Below are 23,632 nucleotides of genomic sequence, written 5' to 3'. Positions count from 1 at the left end.
AAAGTTTTACTTTACCTAGTTGATCAAGGGAAGCCAGTCAATGCAATCCTTTTGGATTTCAGAAAAGCTTTCAATATTCTCTCTCACAGGATCCTTCTGGAGAAAATGCCCAGCATTAAGCTGGATAAACACATCATGCAATGTGTGAGCAGCTGGCTCAGAGGTCAAGCACAAGTTACAGTGAAGGGGGTGACATCAGACTGGTGACCTGTCACTAGTGGGGTTCTGCAGGGCTCCATCCTCAGCCCTGTGCTCTTCAGCATCTTTATTAAAGACCTGGACACAAGACTTGAAAGGATACTAAGCAAGTTCACAGACAGTACAAAACTGGGAGGAGCTGTTGACCCCTCGAAGGCAGGGAGGCCCTGCAGAGAGACCTCAACAAATTACAGAACAGGGCAATCACAAACAGTATGAAATTCAACAAGGGAAAGTGCCAGATTCTGCACCTGGGATGGGGCAACCCTGGATGTACAGACAGACTGGGGAATGAGAGGCTGGAGAGCAGTGCCATGGAAAGGGACTTGGGGGTTCTTGGTTGACAGAAAGTGGAACATGAGTCAGCAGTGTCCTGGCAGCCAGGAGGGCCAGTGGTGTCCTGGGGGGCATCAGGCACAGCATTGCCAGCCGGGCAAGGGAGGGGATTGTCCTGCTCTGCTCTGCACTCACCTTGAGTGCTGGGGGCAGTTTTGGGTGCCACAATATAAGAAAGACATTAAACTGTTAGAGAGTGTCCAAAAGAGGGCAACAAAGATTGTAAGGAGCCTTGCGGGGAAGCCGTATGAGCAGTGGCCAAGGTCACTTGGTCTGTTCAGCCTGGAGGAGACCGAGAAGAGACCTCACTGAAGTTACAACTTCCTCATGAGGGGAAAAGAAGGGGCAGATTCTGACCTCTTCTCTGTGGTGACCAGTGACAGAACCTGAGGGAATGGCCTGAAGTTGTGTCGGGGTGGTTTAGATTGGATATCAGACAAAAGTTCTTCACCCAGAGGGTGTTTGGGCACTGGAACAGGCTCCCCAGGGAAGTGGTCACAGCACCAAGGCTTACAGAGTTCAAGAAGTGTTTGGACAATGCTCCCAAACACACGGTGTGACTGTGCAGGACCAGGAGTTGGACTTGATCTTTGTGGCTCTTTTGCAACTCAGCATATGCTGTGATACTATTATTTTACACAGAACAAGATCCCATTTCTTTTACCAACCAGCACTGTCAGCCCCCTGGGAGGGCCAGGAGCCCGTGCCCACTGGATCACAACACCGGCAGAAGGAATATGCACAAACAAAATGCACCCTCTTCCGCCAAACAGCTGTGCCTGCAAAACACTGTCCTGCAACAAAGTAGGGCTTTTTAAAATCAAATTTTGACAGCTAATGAATGCATTCAGGGCTGTGACAAGCTGAATATCACTCAAAAGTATGATGCTCAATTATTAGCTTCCTTCTTTGTTTTAAACGTTTCTTAATATTCCTGAAAAGGTACTTCAGTGCAATAGCAAAGACTTGCAAGTATAGAATTTGACTGCTGCTTATGTTACTTTAAATGAAAAGCGTATTATAACAAAGCACAGCTCATTTTCTTCACACAGTACGCATATTTTGCTATCAACAAGATTAGAATGGTTAGGAGGCCTACAAAGGCATATTTGAAACAATAATCTAAGAAAGCAGCTGTCTTAGAAGCCACAAAATGCATTAGGAATCTAAATTCATTAGCTGTCACTTCTGCACCAGTGTCCTGCATCTGATCAGGAAGCAGCTTAACTCATGTCTCCCCTCACATCTCCCACTGCATGTTTCAGGCATAATGGGCACATTCCCCTTGCTTTAATTTCCAGGGAAAAGTGGAGCAGATCCTGCTTTTACTGTCACCCTCTAAGCCAGCCCACTCAAGAAACAATGGATCTGAGATCTGGTCCCTGTAGTCTGACGATATTCAGTCTCCTGGGTCCCACAGGGACCTCTCTCAGTCAGCTACACTTTAATTTCCTTGGGAACCTTTCTCCCCTTCCTTTTGAAGCTGGAGCTGGTTCACCCAAAAAGGAAAGGTTGCCTGGGACAGAGGTAAAACAAATCAGAACAAGTCTGAGCCTGATGCCTAGAAGTTGGCAACGTATTCTGTCTCTTTGTGCTGTTTTGTTTTTTAAAAGCTTTAGTCATTTCATTTTAAGAAATAAAAGCCACCACGCACATGGGCTAGGGAGCAGAGATCAGTATTCCCATTTTCTTACTCACGGGCCACTGAAGTTCAATGACTCATGCAGTATCAGAGAAGCTCCTATGTCTTGCATTTTTGAAGTAGAACCACTGTGCAGCCAGTATAAACACTGGCAGTCCTTTTACTGGACTTTTAGACTTCGATGCTGGAAGGTGTGCATCTGACAGCACTAAGCCTGTGCAGAACTGGAGTTGAGGTCTCCTACTTCTCAGATGAATGCTTGAATAAGCACAAATATACACCAAACATATTTCAAGAGGAACATGCTGTAACTTCAGGTTTTGGTTTTGAATCAAGTGGACAGATGTGCTTGAGGTATGGTGCTTTGATTCAGACACTTCAGCTCCAGAGCATACCAAGAATTCAAGCTTATTGATGGTCTCTGTTTTTTTCCAGTAGGTCATTTTAGGCAAATGTGCTCTAAACAGATTTTGTAAACTAAATTTCAGAGATGCTTAATTCTACTTCTTGGTTCACTCTTTCTTATTTTTTAAAAACACAATACATGAGTTGAAAACTACTACTTGTTCTTTACTGGGTTTCACCTTTGGGGTGCTCAGTGGAAAGTAGAAGTAAATTTTTGTAAGAGTTGGTACATCCAAGTGAAGTTTATATTCAACTGGAGTCAGTATTTAGATCTAATGAAAGCTCTTTGTGCATCTTTTTATAAGAGCGTTGACATAACTTGTGGATTAGTAAAAGAAAACAGTTTTAACCAAAAAATATCCTCTCCACAAGTCTGCCTCCTAATGAAGGGTGCACTGGTATGTGTATTTAATATCCATCTTTTAAAGATAATATTGACTGCTTTCTGCTACAATAGCTTTTCTAATGTTTTTGCAAATCAAATAGTCCTGCCCTTCTGCAAGACCTAGGGATGAAATAATTCAGAAGAAATCATGTAGGCAAGTTCCCATTGAAAAATAAAATGGAAAAGAAATAGCCATTAAGTTTCACTCCATCCCTCTCAAAAAAAACCCTGAAGTTTCATACCAACTGAAATAAGGAAAAAAAATAATCTCATGGGTTTTAAATTGTTGCTCTCCCTTATTCACCTGGGAGTAGAAAAACTATGAGCTTAAATTCTGAACAATTGCAGTATACTGCTGGTCCAGACAGATCTCAGCAAAAAAAGATTTAGAATGACAGCAAGAATCTTTTTTTGGTTTGCTTTGTTTTGTTCCAGGAAAGGTCTGTGACTTTGGATCATTTTAAGGAAGCTTGCCCGATTTAACTGAAAAAAATTGTATACTGCACATGGCAGTTACAGGCTCAAACCCCTCATCTTTAATCTGGGGGTAATTGAAAGAGAAAAACAAACAAAAACCACAAAAAAACCCACAAGGAACCAAACCACCAAAACAAATGAGCCTCACCACTGACAACTCAATACTTCCACTTGTGAGAGATCTCCCTAGAGTTTGTACTTGTATTCTTACAGACAAAATACCAAATCCATATCCACTTAATCCATATTCCTCTAACTTCACCTAGACACCCTGACAAAAACAAGAAGGAAATGAAGAGACTGTATACATCTGCTGAATGAATTTGAAGTCCCACATTTATTTCAATTGCTGGGAAGAGGAAAGAGAGAGAAACACTCTGTACCAATATTCTGAGTTAAACCAACTTAAGCTTTTGAATGATTTTCTGTCCATTATAATTTTTGCCCTATACACAGTTTTTGTAGCAAATGACCATGTGTAAATCGAGGAAACAATATACAGAATTAAGACTGGGATTATATCCTGTAATGTAGATGGGTAACTACTACCAGCAAGGTGTGTGCTAACACATAAACAAACTGCACAAATGAAGCAGCCCACTATTCTAGGGGGTATTTGTATTCTTCTTTATTTTTTACTGTTATGTAGGATATCCCCATGACAATGGAAATAGCACTAATTTACTAAAATTAGTGGAAATTTCCTAAAAGATATAAAAAGCACAAAGTTAAATGATCATGTCAGAAAATAAAGATTACTGCATAATTTTCCTGGCAAGCCATGGTCAATGCTGTAAGCGAATGCTTCTTTTTGACTGAAGGAAGAGAGTAAATTTCATTGTTGTCCACACAACCCTCATTTCTGGAGAAAAGCACTATGTAAAAGCTGAAGATCATTCAGCTCTGTGAGCAGAGATCAGAAAGCACGTTATATCTTTGGCAACCTTCAAAGACATGTTGTGGCAAAACCAGACAAAATAGCACTGAAATGCAGAACAACTGAATGGATAAATCCCCTATATCCTTTAATTTATTTGGCCTGACTGAAAGGTACTCAGCTAGTATACCAAGAAGGAGCAGCTAAAGAAGAACACATCTTTATGCACAAAGTGACAAGCCAACTTTCATTTTATAAGTAAAAGCCTTACACTTATGGTACTATTTCACATTGAGGCCTATGACATGACTGATTTGAAGCACTTGTAAAACACAGAACATAACCTTCTTGAGTTTCTTTATAATATCTAATTAAAAATAAACAAGACACTGTATCTTTGGAAAAGTAATTTTTCTTCTTCCACTGAAAGAAAAAGTACAAAAACATTTATTTGTCAGAGATAGGGAGGGGTGTGTGTAAAATCAGTTCAACAAAACATTTCCTCCCGAGAAAATTAACACTGATTAACATCTGTAGAAGTCTTAATGACTCCAACCAGACAGGCAGGGATTGCATGAGCTAACAACTAGGGCTCTCTTTGCAAGGAATGATCATCTAACTGTGCTGTAAATTGCTGAAAGAGGGACTTCAACCTGAATTTATCACTTGCCAGAACAGCAACTCGTGCTCCTGCAACACATTTTTCACCTCCTGTTTTTCAGTTAGCTCTAGCTGTAAGTCCACTGTATATAGGTAAATCAGACTTGGCCTAAAAATATGTTCTCATATCCTGAACTATTTTCTTTGCATCATAAAGCAAATCAACTTTTAATTCTAAAACTGATTTAATGACCAGCGTATTCTGGGAAACAAAGTTTACAACCAGCATTTGAAAATCGATGCTTTTATACTATCTTTTACAGTTTTTACTCTGTATTTACTCTGGTTTTACTCTGTATTGCTGCTCAATAAGCAATAGGTATTTTCCTTTCTTATATTTCAACTTCAAATTGCTTTAAGAATGCTATATAGGCCAATAGACAATGGCACTGCTACTAGAGAGTGAACTTCTTATGTATAGGAGCAAAATTGTCAGAACCCAGGTGTCAAAAGTGATCACCCTACTATAATATAAGAAAGGTTAAAGAATACAATCTCAACTATGTAAACACCTCCTTGTAGACCAGTCATGTCCAAAAAATGTCTTCATCTTTTCTGAGAAAAAATTTCTAGCAAAAAAAGGATTCTTTTACTTAAGCATATTCTACTTCCATCAGTATTTGCAAAATTTAAAATCAGTAGGACCAAACCCCTGAGGAGCCCTTTGGAGACCTGGATTGTAGAAAGTGACTATTATACATCAAGTCTGAAGGCAGTTAATATGAAAAACAGGAGTGCAACTCCAACCAATATTTTCTTAGAGGGCTGGCAGCAAACTGCCAGATGCATGTGTGACCTCAAAACAACCCTTTGCCAGATGCCTCTTTAACCTCTTACAATTACATCAACTTCTAAAAAGACTGCTACATTTTACCATTTTCTTCCTTTGGTTATGCAAATTAAGAAGATGTGCTTAATAGACAGATTGACAGTGTTTGGTTCTGTGCATTTTTGTCTCTTAAAGCCCCAAAATAAAGCTGTCTGATACAGCAGCACATAATTCTTTCTAGCCAGCATTAAAACAAGTTAAACAAGAAGTCTTCATCTTCTTTCTTTTTTCCTCCCTTGAGTCCATGGTCAAAACCAGGTAACTTTTTGAGATAGTTGTGAGTTAAGGGACCAAGATAATATTCAGCCAAAGCAAACAGTGAATCCCTTTAAATACTATTTACCATTTTAAAATAAATAACCTTTTCTTTCATAAAAAGTATGCTATACATCTTATGTTGCAATCAACAAAAGCCAACACAACCATTCATGATATTCAGATTCAAAACTGGCCTGTATGCTAATGTTTTGAGAAGGGCATTTTCTTCAAATTTAAAAATAATCAAATTCATAGCATGAAAACATCATGAATATGTTCCACAGGCTCAAGCCCTAGAAAGCAAAAGGAAGAGAAATTATGTGGAATGAAAAGTAAGTAGGTCATGTATACTAAAATGTTAAATATGCTAACATCTGATTTGTGGCTGAGAGAACTGTTTTTAATATCTAAAGGTGTACAAGTAAATGAAGAAATGCACAGTCATTTGTCAACAAAAACATATTTTGATGAGGCATTAAAAAGAAAGATTCCTTTTGCTGTATAGAATCCAAGAGAAAAAAAAATGCATTTCCTTTAAGAAATATAACTCCTTATACAGCAAAACAATGAATTTCAGTTGTTCTGTAACCCAGATCCTTTAATCTGCATAAGAGATGCTGACTGAGTTCACTCAACCAAATCACTACTGGCTTTCAGAATACAATCAACACATGCTTTTCAACAGTATTAATATAGCATGAAGCTTGTGCTCCTAATTATTCATGTTTTTGCATTCTGTTTTTTCCCCCTGCTGTAAAATATGCAAATTTACTTCTTTGTGTTATTTAGGTCCCACATGGGCCTCAACAGATCTGTTTGGAACGAATTACAAGCCAACATCTAGATACATGCTGTCAACATTTCAAGCTTCATTGTTTTTATTAGGTTGGAATGTCATTATAGATTTGATATTAGGCTTTAAAAAGCTTTTTATAAATCTCTTGAAAACCTACAGTCTAATCAAATGGTGCACTGATAATTACTACTACTGCACTTTTGTGTGTGAAAGGGGGAGAGCAAAGCCCTCCGAGCCCTGAATCCGACGGAAATCCCCATCTAGCGGCACCACTGAAAACGGCAGGTTGTTTTTGTGCAAAATTAGTCCCAGAGAGAATTAGTTTGACTGCATCACTGAATGAAGTGGAGACATTACCTCCTTATGCAACTAAGGATCGGTAACAGGAGAGGACTGTTTCTTCTGAATTCCTCTTCCTCCCTTTTCAATCAACTCTGGCTGCAAAATTCAATGCCCAGATGAGCTACTGTGGTTTTTAAGTATAAAAACCATAAAGAAGCATTTCAGGAAATGGGTCACTTTAAATACTGTAACTTATAAGTGCGCATCAGAAGTGTTCACTTACAGTCGCACAGGCTAATACGTATAAAATATTCTTTAGATAAAAAATATTAAAATATATCCCCAAATCTCAGATTATTATAAAGTTAGTATTAAATATTTTAACCTCGAAACCCATAAAAAACCAGTAGATTGGTTATTCGAAAACTACAAGGTTGGAAATAACTACACAAGCACTTCCTGTTATATTAAAAAAATAGGTAATGTAAGCCCATTGATGCAGAAAATGAAAGGACATTGAGACACCGCTTTTTTTCCAACTGGCACAATGCCTTGTACGTTTCTTTAATGTAATAGTATATTTTGAAACACTACAGCAGCCCAAGCTTCCTTACTAGCACCACTAAAAGCTCCTTAAATATTAATGAAAAAGCAATGTAGAGACTTTCAGGGACTTACTACACATTACTACTAACTCCTAGAAAACAAACAGCAGCAATAACACTAAGATTCTACAAATCTCTTGATGCATTTAATCTTTGAGCTGTGTATGCAGAGGGAAGAAAGCAGAAGAGTATTTGATTTGCAGTAATGAACTAGTATGGGGGTAGTCCTTTGTTTCAGGAGTATCAGTATATTAAATTTCCCTTTCATAACAGATTCACTCCAGAAAATTTATACATATATACATTTCTCTCAGAGGCAAACATTTAAGGAGTCCTTAAAAATATATGTAGATCAAAATGGAAACAGTAAGGATCCCAGTGTAAGGCCTTTTTACATGTTGGGCAACAGTGGGGGTGTTCCTTAATTCAAATAAGCACTTTATCCAAAGTACCCCAAAAACTATCTGCATGAAGAGTAAATTTGTGGCAAAACAGAAACTGCAATTTGAAGAGGAACAAGTTTATGTAAAATTGTTCCCTGGAAAAACAGTCCAGATTTCCAGAACTAAAGGCTGACTTGGGTTGATTATTTTACTTTTTTGTATCTTCAGTACAGAAGACTTCCCATTTGTTAAGGATGTTCTTCTGCAGTATAAATGCAGTTAACAAAGGTAACTGTTCATCTGGATGTAAATCATACTTTTCACAGTTTCACTGATGAGTGAGGATACTCCTGTCTACAGATAAGGATGGTCCTGTAGGAAGGAATTATAATACTGATTTAACTCAACAATATAGGTACTGAATACATCAGAGGGAGGTTAAAGTACCTCATTTAAAATAAAGCCAAAGTTCAAATGCATTGCTGAGATTAAACTTTTTTAAAGAGTAAGTCATACCTGACCACCAAAATTTTAAGATAATAATGTCTGCTATCATCCACTGTAATTTGTCAAACTCCTTGCATATTCTTTTTGCAGCCCATTATGTTCCTCACTTTGCCATAGTAGGTTGTAATGATGAATTCAACAATGTCCTACTTCTCACAAAAAGTTCCCAAATTTTCTACCTTTCAACTGATATTAGTACCAGTTCTCTTCTACATTTTTAATAAGGAAGAAATAATTGCCTTATGCTGTATTTCATCTCACAGGATGAAAAACAGTAGTTCCCACCTCCTTTCCTGTGACGTTTTAGATGCTGGTGCATGCCCAAAAACATTTGCTCTGTAGAGTTTCTTCTCTTCAGACATCATCATTGAAACAGAAGGGACATTGGTTAACTGAACAAATCCAAGACTCACTTAAATACCACAGATCCTTCTATTTATTTAGAAAAGATTTCAAAACATTTAATTTCTTATGTCTAGGACTATTTTCTATTGAGAAGAAACTTAATAGGCAAAAATCATGCTTGCTCCAACAGTGCGAAATATTAACAAATAAGTGTTAATCCAAAATTTGCTCGTAAGATTTTCAATTCCTTCAGCCTTCGAGGGACCCTCATGGGTCTCTTCATGGGCTTTTAGTATGACTTTGTCCTATTTAAGCTACTCAGAATTGCTTCTATCTAATCTCAGATTTTCAATTCCTGATCTTAGACTGAGATTAGGACTACACTTGGATGTTTGAGATTGATGGGAGATTTTTAGCTGTGTGCCAAACCACATTAAACCTGTATTTTTCTCTATGGCTAGCAACAGTAGGAATGAATAGTAGGTTGGAATTTATTTTCCATAAGCCACGAAACATGAGAAATTCCTTAAGTACTACTGCTCTCTGAGATTCCCAAGCTTAGTGAAAATTACTTGTTTTCTTAATTCTGGCTTTCAGAATGTGATGTGGCTTTCAGCATTTGTGAAGATCAGGAAAACCTCTGAAACGTTTTTCCATATTTCTGCATTTGATTCACTCATCAAAACCAACTGCATGTGTTATGCCTATTTCATAAGCCTCTTCTCCCTTTTCAGAGTAATAGTTCTGCTTCTTATAGAACAAGCACCACTTTTACAGCCTCAGGAAGAGATGAAATGACCAGTATCCAGAAAATAAGTGAACTGGTAGGTAGACATAAAAATGCTTTAGTCTCTGGTAGGAAATTATATTTTGTATTTATTTTATATAGAGGGAAATACAAATTATTTTTTCTTGACTCCTACACATGCAATATTTGCCCCAAAAGCTAAAATAGAAAATTTCTTCCAGCTACCAGGTTGCAAAGTTGGTTTTGTTGATTCTGCTGTTTTTAGGAGTCACCTTTCTAGTCAGACATTGAATTCCCAAATGCATTGATACTTTACAAGGAAAGGTAGTTTTTAAATATAGCAATTTATAACAGAACTTGGAGAATTTATGAAAAAAAAAGAAAAAAAATTTATCCTTAGGATTTGAAAGGGCAATAGCTGTGATGGAGCTTTATCAGAAACGTGTTCAATTTTCTTCTCTCTTTCAAATACCAGCTGATACAGAAAGATTCCTCCCATGTCCACAGGATATTGGTGAACTAGGCTTTTTGTTCTTACATGCTCTGAATGAAAAACTGGGTTTAAGAACCAACTTAAATCACAAGAAATTAAATTCTCACTCCCTCCAAGAGTGTTCACTGCCTACAATAGTGTTCACACTAATGGTCCTAGAAATCTACTACTGAGATATGTTAAAGGTATTTACTATTGGATTTCCAGAATACTTTACACCAGTTTAGAAAAGCTTCAGAACACTCCATATGAGTAACAGAGTGGGTAAGTGATGTGGTTTGGGTTTTTTTTTTTCCACTGACACTATTCCTAGACAAGAACACCCCTTCCAGATAAGTATCTACTTAAGTCCTGACCCATAATTCTGCAACTACATTTGTCTTGCAAGACAGTGATATGCTCCACTGATAAGGCTGATGGCAGCTCTTCTGCCTAGTACAGTCCATTTCATTGCAGACTGCTAAATTAACTTCTGCCTGAGGAAAAAAAATAATAATAAATTTAAAAAAAAGACTCAAACAAAATTGATCGTTCTTAAGATGATATTTAACAGATTAATTTTAGGTGAATTTATGTGAACAAAGTTTAAATAGTCACTGACAGCATTTCAGGAAAAAGGAATGAAGCTAAATTGAATGCAGAATCAGGACCAGCAACTGTGGGACATAGCAACATTTGGGTGCAGAATTCTGCCTGTTACAGAAACTGAAATGCTAAATGGTCTCCAGACTTTTTGGGGATGATGATGTGTCTCCTTTGACCCTTCCACAATGCAAATGATGGAATAACTTGATGTAGCCATCAGAACTGGTGCAGGTGAACAAAATCTAGTGGAAGCCAGACATTGAGCATGACAACGCAGTCACAGATGTGAAACAGATTTGTTTTAATGGAGAACTTTTCCCAAATCTAACTTCTCCTCAGAAAGGGCTCCAATAGTCTCTCGTACTGTTAGACTTCAATAATCTAGAGGCTTTTGTGACTTGAAAATGCTCAAGAAGTAATGCTTAAACAGAAAAACACTGTAAGATTCCTGATAAGAACGAGTCAGTAAAACAGAGCAGCAGAAGCTGAATGTCGATGATGACAGATTCACAAGGAGGAAAACAAATTGTCAAAAGAGAAAAAAGAAAAGGATCAGTTTCAGCATAACAGCAATACTTTTTTTCTCTTCTGCACACTTAAGCCAACCTGCAAAACTTTGAAAGAGCTTGATCAAAGCTCAAAATTTAGCCAATTCACAGGAGTGTATACTTCAGATTAGTTTTTGAATACCAAGAAGACACTGAAAACCCTAAACTGCTTAATTTTTATCGAACTAAGAGTCAAATTCTGAGACAGCATTTATATTCACCATGACCAGAAATGCATAGGCACTTCCTGGCTTCTAATATAAAAAGTCTAGGGGTAAAATGAAAAGGAAGGAGCCTGAATAAAAGCCAATCCTTTAACAACTGCAGAAAGATATTCACTTCCCACAACTCTAATCATAAAGCTAGAAGCCTAAACTTTGACCTTTCTTGTTTTGTAAGGATGTAACTTCTCCCCACTCAGAGCATGAAAGGGAAACAAGAAACTACATTTTCAGTGCTCCTGAATATGAGTTCGGACCTATGTAAATAAAACTTCAGCTATTTACTCCAAATGAGCAGACTAGAAAAATTAACTTCATCAGGAAAAGTAAGAATACTGAACAATTCTTATCATGGCTTTTCTTAACATTTCATTTAGTCTAAGCATCTCAAAGAAACTTCAAGATCAAAATTTCAAAGATGAAAGAATCACTTTATACAGAAGTACCACCTACCCACAATAACAAATCCATCTGCTTCTCTCTCTGGCACTGTAACCTTCTTTGAATCTTGACTTTTTCGGAAGAAGCTGAACATAGTCTCCTGGGGTTCTTTTTGTCTTCTAAGGTGTTATCTAAAATGAAGACAAAACATGTCAAATAAATAGATGGTAACAGAACTTACAATAAATTCACATAACAGACCATAGGTATGTAGTAAGGCCACATACCTAATACTACAGCTAATCTTTATTACCCAATTTGAAATATCAGGCATTTCTGTGTCAGACAGATTACCTTGTTGATGTAGCAATTTACTTCAACAGGCAAGAGGAAAGTGAAGTACAAAAGGGTTTTTATACAAAGTTATGAATGGAGTGGAATCATTAAAAAAAACCCCAAACCTTCAACTCCTCTAAATGAAAATTAAAGGAGAAAACCTCTTTCAGCATTTATCCAGCATGTTTCCATATTTTTCTGCTACTCTGTATTGTTATTAGACAAACTTTCTCTTCAGAGATAGCAGTAACTATTTTCAGTTTCCCAGTTTGCAATCTTAAAGACAGCCTAACAGTTGAGTACATTTAATTAACAGTTAACACTGATTTCCTTAAAAGAAACAGCAGTAAAATCATTCGTAGCAATTTTTTTTGCCACAATAATTCATCAAAGGAATCTTCCAAGGCAGCTAAGAACTCCATTGCTAGAACAAAACAAGGAAACAACTGGGATAAAAACATGGACTGCAAAAGAAAATGCTCAGTATCCTCTCTCTCAGGGCTGGAAGATTACATAGAAGCAATTCTGAGTAGCTTAAATAGGACAAAGTCATACTAAAAGCCCATGAAGAGACCCATGAGGGTCCCTCGAAGGCTGAACTTGGACCCCTGGACAACACCATCCTGTGGAGCAGCCTGGGGTCTGGCTGAAACACATTACGTGCTGGACACAAAGAAGGTTTAAATAAAGGCATGTGAAGATCTTATCTATTAAAATACCCATATAAAATTGGGGAAAGTGGAATAATGTCGTTTCAACTTTGAAACAGTTTGAGGAGCAGAATCCTGATCTATTTTGCAGACAGCAGCATGTTAAGGAGAAGAGACTGACAAACCAATAGCAACATCTAATATACACCTCCAACAGAGGAAAGGACTCCAGGGTAAAGAATTAAAGAGCTATACAGTGTCAATTTTCAGTAACATTATTTCACACTAAATTTAACAAAGAAGAATTTTTAGAATGTGGGAAAGAGTGAAGAGTGCTACTGTGAAATGTGCAGATTAAAAAAAAAAAAAAAAAAAAAAAAACAAAAAAAAGAAGAAGAAAGATAAAAATCCTGGATTAACTGTTTGCTGGAATTCTTCACTCCCCACCCAAATATTCATAAACAAGACTTTTTTTTTGCCCTGGCCAGGGATCTGTGGCAACTCAGTACTGACTATTCATATAAACTGCCTAAAATTCTGCTGTCACAAGTGATCACACACTCCAGAAAGTCCTGTATGAAGTGTAAGCACTGGCTTTCATGTATAAATAGATCGTGGCAAAAGCAGCAACTATTCAAACTGTGGCCTGATACCTGAGACTTGAAGACTGAATACCCACAGCCTGGCCAGCTACTGCTTGCTTATGCTGCCACAGTGCAACTTCTAGCCACCAAATAAACTCCACTAATGTACATGAGAACAGAACAAACCATTCTGTGATCCAATCCCAGGAATACAGTAATTTTAAAAAAATGTTATTTAACTGCACTTTATTCCTTTTTGCTTGTTTTCCTACCTTAGCAAGAGAAATACTGATATTTCCAGTTCCATGGAGATTACACAGTAGAAACTCCTAATTATCTCATTTATTCCTTACCTTCCCCCACACCCAGGCTCAACACATGGCGCCAGCAGCATATTCCTTTTTCAGCCCTCAGGGAATAAGTCTTCTCCTGCTACCAATTAGGGTTGTCAGTCCCATAGCTCAAGTGGTAAAAACCTGTGCTGTAATGCTCAAGAGTCAGGTTTCTGCTCCAATGATGTATGAAGGAGAGGCAGTTGTGGAACAGTTTAAAATGCAATTTTACCTTCATCCTAAGTGTGCAACAACAAGAAGCAAAATCAACTTGATGTGCAAAATCTTACAGATAGCTTTGGTAAAGGCTCAGATTCCAGTCAGTCACTTGAGGTGCCAGAGCTGCAGTTGCTCCAATCACACTTTTTTTCTCTTTTGAGATCTGTGTTATTGTACAGTTTTCAGCTCTATCACATAATGTCCCCCTTCTCTTCTTGCACAAAGAAAAGCATCTTAATCAGTACATACATGGCACAAAAGACTTGTATAGGGAACCATGCACTTCTAGTCTTTAAAATCCTGCCTACTTAACATACCTAAACTTCACTGCTTAAAAGACAATAGGCATTTAAATTCAGAGTAAATTAGCAATCAGGACAATTTGATCTAGCCAAATTAATGTTACAAGCACTTTCACATACTAGATTTTTTTACTTTCGTTGACAGTATCCCAATTTTTTCTAAAACCCACAGAATTCATCTTATCTACATACGTAAGTGTTGATCTTTATTTTGGAATTTTCAGTTTCTGAAGCAGCTTAATTCCACTGCCAGCAGCATTTCTCTAACAGAAAACAAAACAAAAAGCCAAAACCAAACCAAATCAAAATCAAAACCCACATATAGGTTTGCTTGAAGCAGAAAACCAAACAAAATTAACAAAAGTACATCCTAAGCTCAGGCCTCAAGTCCTTATCAAAATCACCAGTCAAAATCACCAGTCCAGCACTAAGAAAATAGTACATGCTGTATTTTGTGACTGTGAATGTGGGGAGGCGGTATAAAAACCACATATTAAAAAGATCAACATGTTTAGTGAGGCTGTTTCCTTCTCTAAGAACCTCTTACAAACAAAAGTTGTGCTTGTAGATCTCGACTCTGAAAGGTATGTGGAAGAAAGAGTTTACCAACCACCACTTTTAGCATTTCGGTAGCTTTGTTGAATACATCATTAAGTATAAACTGAAAAAAAAAAGAATGACTAAAAAACAGAGAGGGGGCACAGAAACAAAAATGAGAGCTACATACAGTACAGCATAGGTAAGGGAAAGACTGTACACAGGCAATGCAGGGGCATTTGTGATATTTGCTCTTTTAAGAATCTTATCAACTGTGCTACTTCAAAAGTAACCATAAATCTCCCCAGCAACGGGAAATGCAACCACTAAATTTCTTGAATCACATGTTAAAAACAGAACAAAGCCCCTATCCAACAAAGAAACAGAGCTGAATGGAAACACTCGTGCTCTTGAAGATAAGGACACAGTTTAAGCACTTGCAGAATCAGGCTGCAGTTTTACTACTTGTAGATAAGACAAGGTTTCAGGTAACGAAAGCTCAGAACAACCAGCTTCATACAAGCTTCATTTCAGAGTAAAAATTAAATCTGAAGTTTGGGGACCTGGACGGATGGTCACACAGATTTGAGAAAAAAAGCACTTAGTTGGGTTTTTTTTTAACGCTGTCAGCACAAAATCACAGAAAATGCACCCACCATTCAGAGACAGTACCACATTCCTGCAGTCATTGCTCCTATACAGCACAGCACTTTTCCCTTCCAGATGGGATTAATTTTATTTCCATAGGAGACCTGAAATTGAATTCACTGCCTAAAGATAAAAATCTCCCTTGGTAGGAATATGCAATTCCCTTCCTCCTCATGTTTCTCTCTCAAAAAAAAAAAAGTGAACACAATCACTGATAGTTAAGAATAATGCTTCTGGCACGGCTTCAGTCATTAGCAAATAATAAGCTCTGAGCTACAGCAATTCTGTGAGGCTGCAAAAAATATTTTGTCTTTCTGTGAGGCTCTGAGAACATACGTGGCACTGGAAAAGATGAGTTACAGAGCTGCACAAAGGGGTTAATTTATTCCTCCTGCATTTTGTCAGTCTCCTTTGACAAGAACTATGGGTGACCTTTGAGCCAAACCAATATGTTAAATCCAATAAAATTTTTCTATGCAACAAGGATTTTGGTATATTTACCATTACTTTTCAGCCTTTCCTGAATGTTAGCAATACTGGAGGAGAATCATAATTTAATATTAAAAACACCAAGATGCAGACTAGGATAAAGAGACAATGCCCAGTAATACAGCAAAGCAGAACTGCAAGTGGCACTGCCAATAATTACATAAATGATGAAATAGGGACAGAAGAAGACACAAAACTGACCTTAAAGAAAGAACAAGAATATTTCATATCTAGCAGTTTAAGATATATAATCTATGGAAGAAAAAAACAGAGAGCATCGGAGCAATCCTCACTTCCATATTACCATCTGCTGTGATTCACCAATAAAGCAGCAATCAGAAAAAGAGCAAGATGTTTACAGCCCTGTACAATCCTTCTTATCATGAAAACAACCAATTTAAGAGTCAAGAATATGCATGTTGAAAATATTTCTCTGTGACACCAAAAGAACAGCTGAAAAGCTTTTGGCCTAGTTTAAGTTACTATGTGAAGAAGAAAAAAAGACATATAATTTCTTTTCTCTGGCATTAACATTAGTCATGTTTTTTTAGTTCATATTTCTTGAAAACAGAAAAATGGAAAGTATCACAAGAAACCCAAATTTTAAAGAAATGGATACATGTATAATGAAACATTAACAAAGATTTTTTTCTGTATTACATGAAATGTTAGTATTTATTTTTAACGTTTTTATAAAATTTAAGGAAAGCAGAAATACAAGAACTATACAACCCAAATTACCATAGTACAAAAACACTTGAGGAGGCTGAATCATAAAACACCAGCCACAACCAAGTCAGACAATAAAAGCACAGGTGACAAAAACAAAGCCAGGAATGAAATAACAGCACTTAAACTGATGTAAACATTCAAAACCCTGAAGACAGAAAACGCAAAAAGAGAAAGCTAGGTGTTAATGAGACACAATACTCAATAGGCTGAAGCCTACTGTCTTCCCTTCGAACAATTTTCTTTTGAATGAAAACCTTCAACAGCTGCTAAGTGTGATACAGACACGCGTTTGTAAGAACTTGTACAACATGTTTTTCTAGCCGCTGACCCTTCAAACCCCTCAGCCCTAGAAGGGCCACTGTGCAGCAGCCTGCTGCACCTTGCTCCAACAGCTACATTGATGAGATCTCTCCTTTCAAATCTCTGAAGATATGCTATGGAGATGAGGATATTCTCTTGCAAATAAAATACTGAAAAGGTGACTGTCATGGTGACACTGAGGGATGACAACCAGCTAAATCTCATGTAACATTTAACTCCAGAACACTCCCATGTCACATACTGGTTCTGCACAGCTTCTGGCAGTAGCTTTTTCCTTGGAAAGCTGACACAGGCTGCTGCCATAGAACACTACCCCAGCCAACTAACAAAAACCACTTTGTACTGGTTAGCAAGCTGAACTGGCCCGTGGCTAGTCAGAAGAGACAGCCAGCACATGGACAGTTCCGTGACTGCCCTTTTAAGCTAGAGCAGAGTCAGATTTTCCCAAATATTTCCTGAAACACCAGTCCTGGAAAAGAAAAGGAAATCACAGAACCACAGAATGGCTACAGTTAGAAAGGACCTTCAGAGGCCACCTAGTCCAACCCCCTACTTAAGCAGAACCATCTTAGACCTGGTCGTTCAGGACCATATCCAGATGGCTTTTGACTATGTCCAAGGATGGAGACCCCCACAACCCCTGTGGGCAACCTGTACCAGTGCTTGATCACTCTCACGGTGACAAAAGTGTTCCCTGATGTTCCCTGAGGAACCTCCTGTGTTTTCAGTTTGCACCTTTTTCCTGTGTTCCTTTCACTGGGCACGACTGAATAGAGCCTGACCGTCCTGTTTACACCCTTTCTTCAGGTATTTATATTAATAAGAGCCCTCTGAGCCTTCTCTTCTCTAGGCTAAACAGTTGCAGCTCTCTCAGTCTTTCAGTCTTTCCTCATATGGTCCAGTCTCTTAATTGTTGTTGTGACCCTTCTTTGGCTTCTCTCCAGTGTGTCCACAAGTGCCCTCGTACCCAGCACTCCAGGTGCCCCACCAGTGCACAGCAGAGGGGAAGTAGCAGCTCCCTCGACCTGCTGGCAACACTATGTCAAACGCAGACTGTGATATGTGAGTCGCCTTTGCCACAAAACGAACCTCTCCACGCCAGGGACCAATTGGGAAAACACGTGGAAAAAGGCACGATGTATGGCAAGTGCTATATCCAGATGCTATCTCCGTCTTACATACATCAGTTGTTCTAAACCTGGGGATTGAGCACAGCTCAATTTCAACGATGAAATAAAAGGAAATTAATAGAACAGAATAGCTCAGTTGGAAAGAATCTGCAATGATCATCTGGTCCAACTGCCTGACCCCTTCAGGGAGGATCTCAGAAGCTAGAGCATATTATTAAGGGCATTGTCCAAATGCCTCTCAAAAGCTGACAGGCTTGGGGCATCGACCACCTCTCTAGAAAGCCTGTTCCAGTGTTTGACCACCCTCTCAGTAAAGAAATGCTTCCTAATGTTCAGTCTAAACCTCTTCTGGTGCAGCTTTGAATCATTCCCACATATCCTGGAATACCAGGCAGAGGAGATCAGCATCCCGTCTCCACTTTCCCTCCTCAGGAAGGCGTAGAGTGATGCGGACAACCCTCAGCCTCCTTCTCTCCAAACCAGACAAACCCGAAGTCCTTAGCTGTTTCTCACAGGACATTCCCTTCACCACTGCTTCAGCTTTGGATGTAGCTGCAGAGCCCACAACTACGCAATATTCCAGGTGAGGCCACACCAGCGCTGACTACAGCGGGATAATCACCCCTGTTTGCACGGTGCTTGATGCACCCCAGGACGCCTTTTGCCCTCTTGGCTGCCAGGGCACGCTGCCAAATTACACCTGAGGGGAGCCACTATCTGAAGGGAGAGGGAAAACGCCGGGGAGGGGAAATATGGGGCGATTTAAAGGACAGGACAGGGCTGGAAGCTGACGGCCGGCTCCCCCGGCCACCCCAGCGCTCGGCCCCCGCCGCCCTCCCCGCCGCGGCAGCACCGACAGCCGCCCCTCCGTCAGCCGCCCCTCCATCACCCACCCGCCCGCTGCCGCCGCTGCCGCTCTCACCAACCTCCGCCTCCGCTTCCGGGTCGCCTCCGGCGGAGGGGAAGTCCCGCCCCGACCGCCCGTACCCGGGGCCGCCGTCCCTCCCTCCCTCCCTCCCTCCCTCGGTCCGCGGAAGGCGGGAAGCGGTGCCGGCGATGGGCGACATCCACGAGGTGCCGCGGCCGCGCATCGGCACGGGGCAGCTGGCGCAGTATATCGGGCAGCCCGTCTGCTTCGTGGGGCGCGTCGAGAAGGTCCGTGGGGCGCTCGGCGGGGTCTGGGAGCGGGGATGTGGCTGCCCCGTCGCTCTGTGTGGAGAGGCCGGCGCCGTCCCTGGGACAGCTGGGCGGCTCCAGCCGGCCTGGGAGCAGGGCGGGAGGCGGACGGAGCTTTGCGGGAAAGAACTGGCTGAGGCGGCCAGAGCTTTTCAGTGACGCTTCCAGGTGCCTTTGGAGCGCACAGGCCTAATGTCTTTTGTAGACTTAAGTGTTCTTTTGTAGATTCATCCTAGTGGGAAGCTTGTCGTGCTTTCGGATGGACTCGGCAAGCATACGACTGTGGAGCTGAGCGAGCCTGTAAGTTACGGAATGCTTTGGAAATGATGTCGCCTCTTGTGGATTCCGGAGGTTTTGTCTCTTCTGAGACCTGTGCATGCCTACCCTGTTTTGAGTTTTTCCACCTGTATTTCATTGCCTCTCTTTCTTGCATCTTTCAGCTAACCTGTTCTCTTACCCATGAGCTGCCTTGGTCTTTATCAATTTTCAGCTGGTGTTAAGAGACAGAACTCGTTCCTTGTCAGACACATCCCTTTTTGGTTATTTTCTCTTACTCTATTAGTTGTTCACAGTGTAATATATTCTGCTACGTTTATTAGTTTTACTGTAAATTCAGCCTCCCATTTTCTTACTGCTTTTATAATCAAAAAGAATATGGTGTTTTCAAGAGTTTTTTAAGTTAACATTGCTACATTCTCTTAGAACACTTGTCATAGCATTTCAGTAAACTCCAGTTAGCTTGAAGCATTCTTTCTTAAAAAAACCCTAAGCAATTAATGCAATGGGTGTAAGATATAATTAGAACGGCTGAACGAAAATACTGCTTCCTTTGTTATCACCTACCACTGAAGGAGTAACATTTTGGTGTTTTCTTCTGATTCTAAGTATGTTTTTTCCACCAAGAAATGTTGTAATTAAAGAATTTTTTTAATTGTGATGACAAATGCTCTAGCTTGACTCAGCGCATGTGTATATTTACATCCTCTTCCCTGAATGAGTTGTTAAATGCTGAGAAACCTTGCCATCTCCATGGGAAATAATTGCATATGGTACTCTCTCAGTCTTTCAAGACAAGAGTCTGTCCTTGTTGATGAAAAATGCAGTTTGATACAGAAGAGTTTTGTCTTATAAATTGAAGATTGCTGACTTCAAACCACAACAAAATGTCTCATACCTCTTTCTTGAGTTTGTGAAAACGCTTCCTGCCTTGGGTTGTTAAAAATTCAGATGTTAGCATCTGACCAATGATTCTATAATATTCTATAATAACAGTGTAAGTGCTTGAATTCCGTAAATGCAAAGCTGTAGTGCTGGGCACTTCAGTCCGTGCTCCACTGCCTTGGGAGAAACTGGTGTGTGCAAAAAGCGAGGCCAGGTTCATCTCTCCAGTTCACCCAATGTCAGTGGGGAAACCTCTAGATTTGCTAATCAAAATGCTTTCTAACATTTTTCCCTTTCAATATATTTCTCTGTTTGTGCATGTGTAGTTCCCTCTTTCAACCCCAAAGTTATGGGGAGGGAGTTATTCCAGAAGACTTACTAGAAAGTGAAAAACAAGACTTAGGTATTGGAAGAACTATTACCGAAATAGTACTGCACTGTTAAAATTTGTATCTTAAAAAACAAAGAAAATGTTCAAGCTATATTATTTTGGAGTAAGATAGAATTTTTAGCCTTTTTTTCCTTTGTTCAACCAAAGTCTTATTAGTTGTCAGTATCTTTGTATTCTGAACACTTACTGACAGATTACTTAAGAAATAATTTCCAAATATACCTCCTGAATGTGGAACATTGGAACTGCTCTCTGGAGTGTGTGATACCTCCTTAGCTCTTACAGAGTTCTATAACTGACACAGGTTTGAATGCAGTGCTTTAAAATCAGAATTGTTCTGCTCTCTGTGTCCTAGACTAGTCTCTGTTCAGTGATTAAATGACAGAGTTTTATATACTTATAAACTGGTATTTTCCTCAGATGCTTCTTCATATTTTCTGTTTTGGCATTGACTGTTGACTGACATTTGGCTATTACAAAACCTGTAAATCTCTTAGTGGATCAAGTTTTTGTGGTTTTTTTAGGGGGGAGGGTGACAGGTCTTTTCAGTAGTACTGTATTGTTTGACATGGAACAGAATCTGTCATGAACAAACCATCAGTTGTGGAGAGTTCCTAGCTTAAGTGCTGTGCAGTAAAGGCAGCAGCTAATTTAGTGTTAGTGATTTCATTTTTGATGTGTTTTCTAGCTGGATGAGGAGATTTCAGGGGTTATTGAAGTGGTGGGAAGAGTAACAAATCAGGCAACCATCATGTGTGCATCATATGTCCAGTTCAGAGAAGATAAAAGTTTATTTGGTGAGTAAGAATATACATTATGGCAAATTCATTTTGAGTTCTGAACTCATCTTCAGTAAACAAGAAGGGAAAGCCTGATTACCTTTCCTTACGGACAAGGTCTTTCTTCAAGCTGCCAGATAAGGAGCGGGGTGTAGAAAAGAAGAGTGTCATGAGAAAAGTTCTGTACCAAATACTGTGGTTTACAGTTAAACTGTAGGGAGTGACTCAAAGCTGGAGCCAGTCTAGATCATTGCTGTGGCCAGATTGTTCTCCCACTCCCGACCACGTGGTTTTCACCTTGCCCTGAAACTTGTGTGGTAGTGCAGCTAGCAGGCCTAAAAATAACCTTCCAGAAAACAAGCAATGAATGTTCCTGCCTTGGGAAAATGGGAGCTTGAGGGAGACTGGGATCACTCAGCTACACTGCTTTAAAATAACCTGTACTTAAATGTTATCATTGACTTGTGGGGAATTGAGCTTATGCATCATAACCATTTTCTTTACCCTTTTTCAGATCTGGAACTCTACAATGAAGCACTAAAAATTATTCATGAATTCCCTGAATACTTCCCATTTGGTACTGGGAGGAACACTTGATTTTTATTAGCATATATTTAGAGCTTCTAACAGTACTGTGGTTTCTTGCCTGACAGCATGGTAACAGTTGCATTTATTTTCAACAAATATACTGAAGAGACACTGTTACATGTGCTAAGTATTGCCTATGAAGAGTATTTTCTTTGCAAATGTATTTATTCAGCAAGGAGAACACTTTGTGAGTGTCTCACTCACTGTATATATTTAACCCTTTTGCATCTATGAGGAGTGTTCTGCAAGATTAAACTTGTCAGAAACTGAAATTTTATAAGCATCCTTTTCTAGTTGGTAGAGGGTCTAGGATACATTACAGGAAACTTGTATGGAAAAAATTTGGTGGGGTTTTAATATAAAGATTTTTGATTTAATTTGCTTTGATACAAATTTGTTGAATGGGGAGGTATTTTGCATCTTGAAAATGTATCTTCAATAAAAAAGATTCACTACATTTAACTGTTCATGTCAGCATTAAATGTTAAGAGTGCTATTTTCAGTGATATGTGGCGATTCCTGTTCTCTTTTACCTGACACAGTTAAATTTAACAAAGTGGAATACAAGGTTCTTGCCTTTGCACTGATGTTAAACACTTGGAAGGTGCCTAATTAGGCTTGGGGATTTCAAGCACAGTTGACTTCTCATCACAACCTTCATTCTTGGTTGGAGTCTAAGCAGCAGTACCAGGATTCAGCCAGCTTGTCATGGTGACTAACCATAGGAACTGCCACACAGTCCCAAATTTTGTTACTATCCAGGCTACTTACAACACTTTGCAAAATGTTTGCATCACTTGAGGTAACACAATCAAAGTAAAATTGAAATTTGGAAATATTCTCTGGGAATTAATAAAGTATTTCAAAGTATTTTAAATAAGCCTTAGCCACGTTCATTAAGCTTTTGTACAAACAGGTTTCAGGTTTAGTAGCTAGATTTAATAAGTGCCTTAATAAGACTGCTAGCTTTGTGCTTATTTATAGCCATCTCTTTTTTCAGTCAAGGAATATGTTTTCAAAAACTTACAAGTTGAGCTCACTACAAACTGGAGAGATGATCAAGTTTCTCCCCACCTAGAAGACAGACAGTGACACAGTTACTGTCACTAGGAAGGAGGTCTTCTGAAGTAGGAATCAGTCTCCTACAGCAAACAGAAGGTCCATGTGGCATAATACCATGCTCTGTCACCAAGTATTTTAGTGCTCAGTAGAATCAAATGTCATTCTTAATAACTGCATGCATATTTTCCTAGCATTTAAAAATATTTTGTCCATTCTGCTTTAGAAAATTTGTAT

At 39.1% G+C, this 23,632-nt stretch overlaps 2 protein-coding genes across 3 annotated transcripts in view; one reads left to right on the top strand and one right to left on the bottom strand.

The window, feature by feature from the left end:
- Nucleotides 1-19,189, bottom strand: part of LOC138106379 (UBAP1-MVB12-associated (UMA)-domain containing protein 1-like) — a 78,153-nt gene extending 58,964 nt beyond the window's left edge. The window contains exons 1-2 of one of the 2 annotated variants that reach the window (XM_069006898.1): nucleotides 19,168-19,189; nucleotides 12,034-12,152 (exon numbers count right to left, since the gene is read on the bottom strand). In XM_069006898.1, coding sequence (XP_068862999.1) covers nucleotides 12,034-12,115 — 82 coding nt within the window. In that variant the 5' untranslated portion in view covers nucleotides 12,116-12,152; nucleotides 19,168-19,189. The other variant, XM_069006896.1, reaches the window with a different exon arrangement.
- Nucleotides 19,190-19,243: 54 nt separating this feature from the next.
- On the top strand, nucleotides 19,244-22,842 carry LOC138106380 (replication protein A 14 kDa subunit-like). The gene is made up of 4 exons (XM_069006899.1): nucleotides 19,244-19,396; nucleotides 19,643-19,717; nucleotides 21,658-21,766; nucleotides 22,263-22,842. The coding sequence occupies exons 1-4, from the start codon at nucleotides 19,298-19,300 to the stop codon at nucleotides 22,343-22,345; spliced, it is 366 nt and encodes a 121-aa protein (XP_068863000.1). The 5' UTR covers nucleotides 19,244-19,297; the 3' UTR covers nucleotides 22,346-22,842.
- The last annotated feature ends 790 nt before the right edge of the window (nucleotides 22,843-23,632 follow it).

This window comes from Aphelocoma coerulescens, chromosome 2 (assembly GCF_041296385.1).
Source record: "Aphelocoma coerulescens isolate FSJ_1873_10779 chromosome 2, UR_Acoe_1.0, whole genome shotgun sequence".
NCBI classification, from domain to species: Eukaryota; Metazoa; Chordata; class Aves; order Passeriformes; family Corvidae; genus Aphelocoma; species Aphelocoma coerulescens.
The sequence above is the reverse complement of the archived record's forward strand: the minus strand, read 5'-3'. Positions and strand labels throughout refer to the sequence as shown.

Bases quoted from the DNA above. Each gene is read 5' to 3' on its own strand.
- LOC138106380 (XM_069006899.1), top strand. From the start codon at position 19,298: ATGGGCGACATCCACGAGGTGCCGCGGCCGCGCATCGGCACGGGGCAG. The intron at 19,718-21,657 runs GTAAGTTACGGA...TGTGTTTTCTAG, and splicing joins CTGTGGAGCTGAGCGAGCCT to CTGGATGAGGAGATTTCAGG. The intron at 21,767-22,262 runs GTGAGTAAGAAT...ACCCTTTTTCAG, and splicing joins AGAAGATAAAAGTTTATTTG to ATCTGGAACTCTACAATGAA.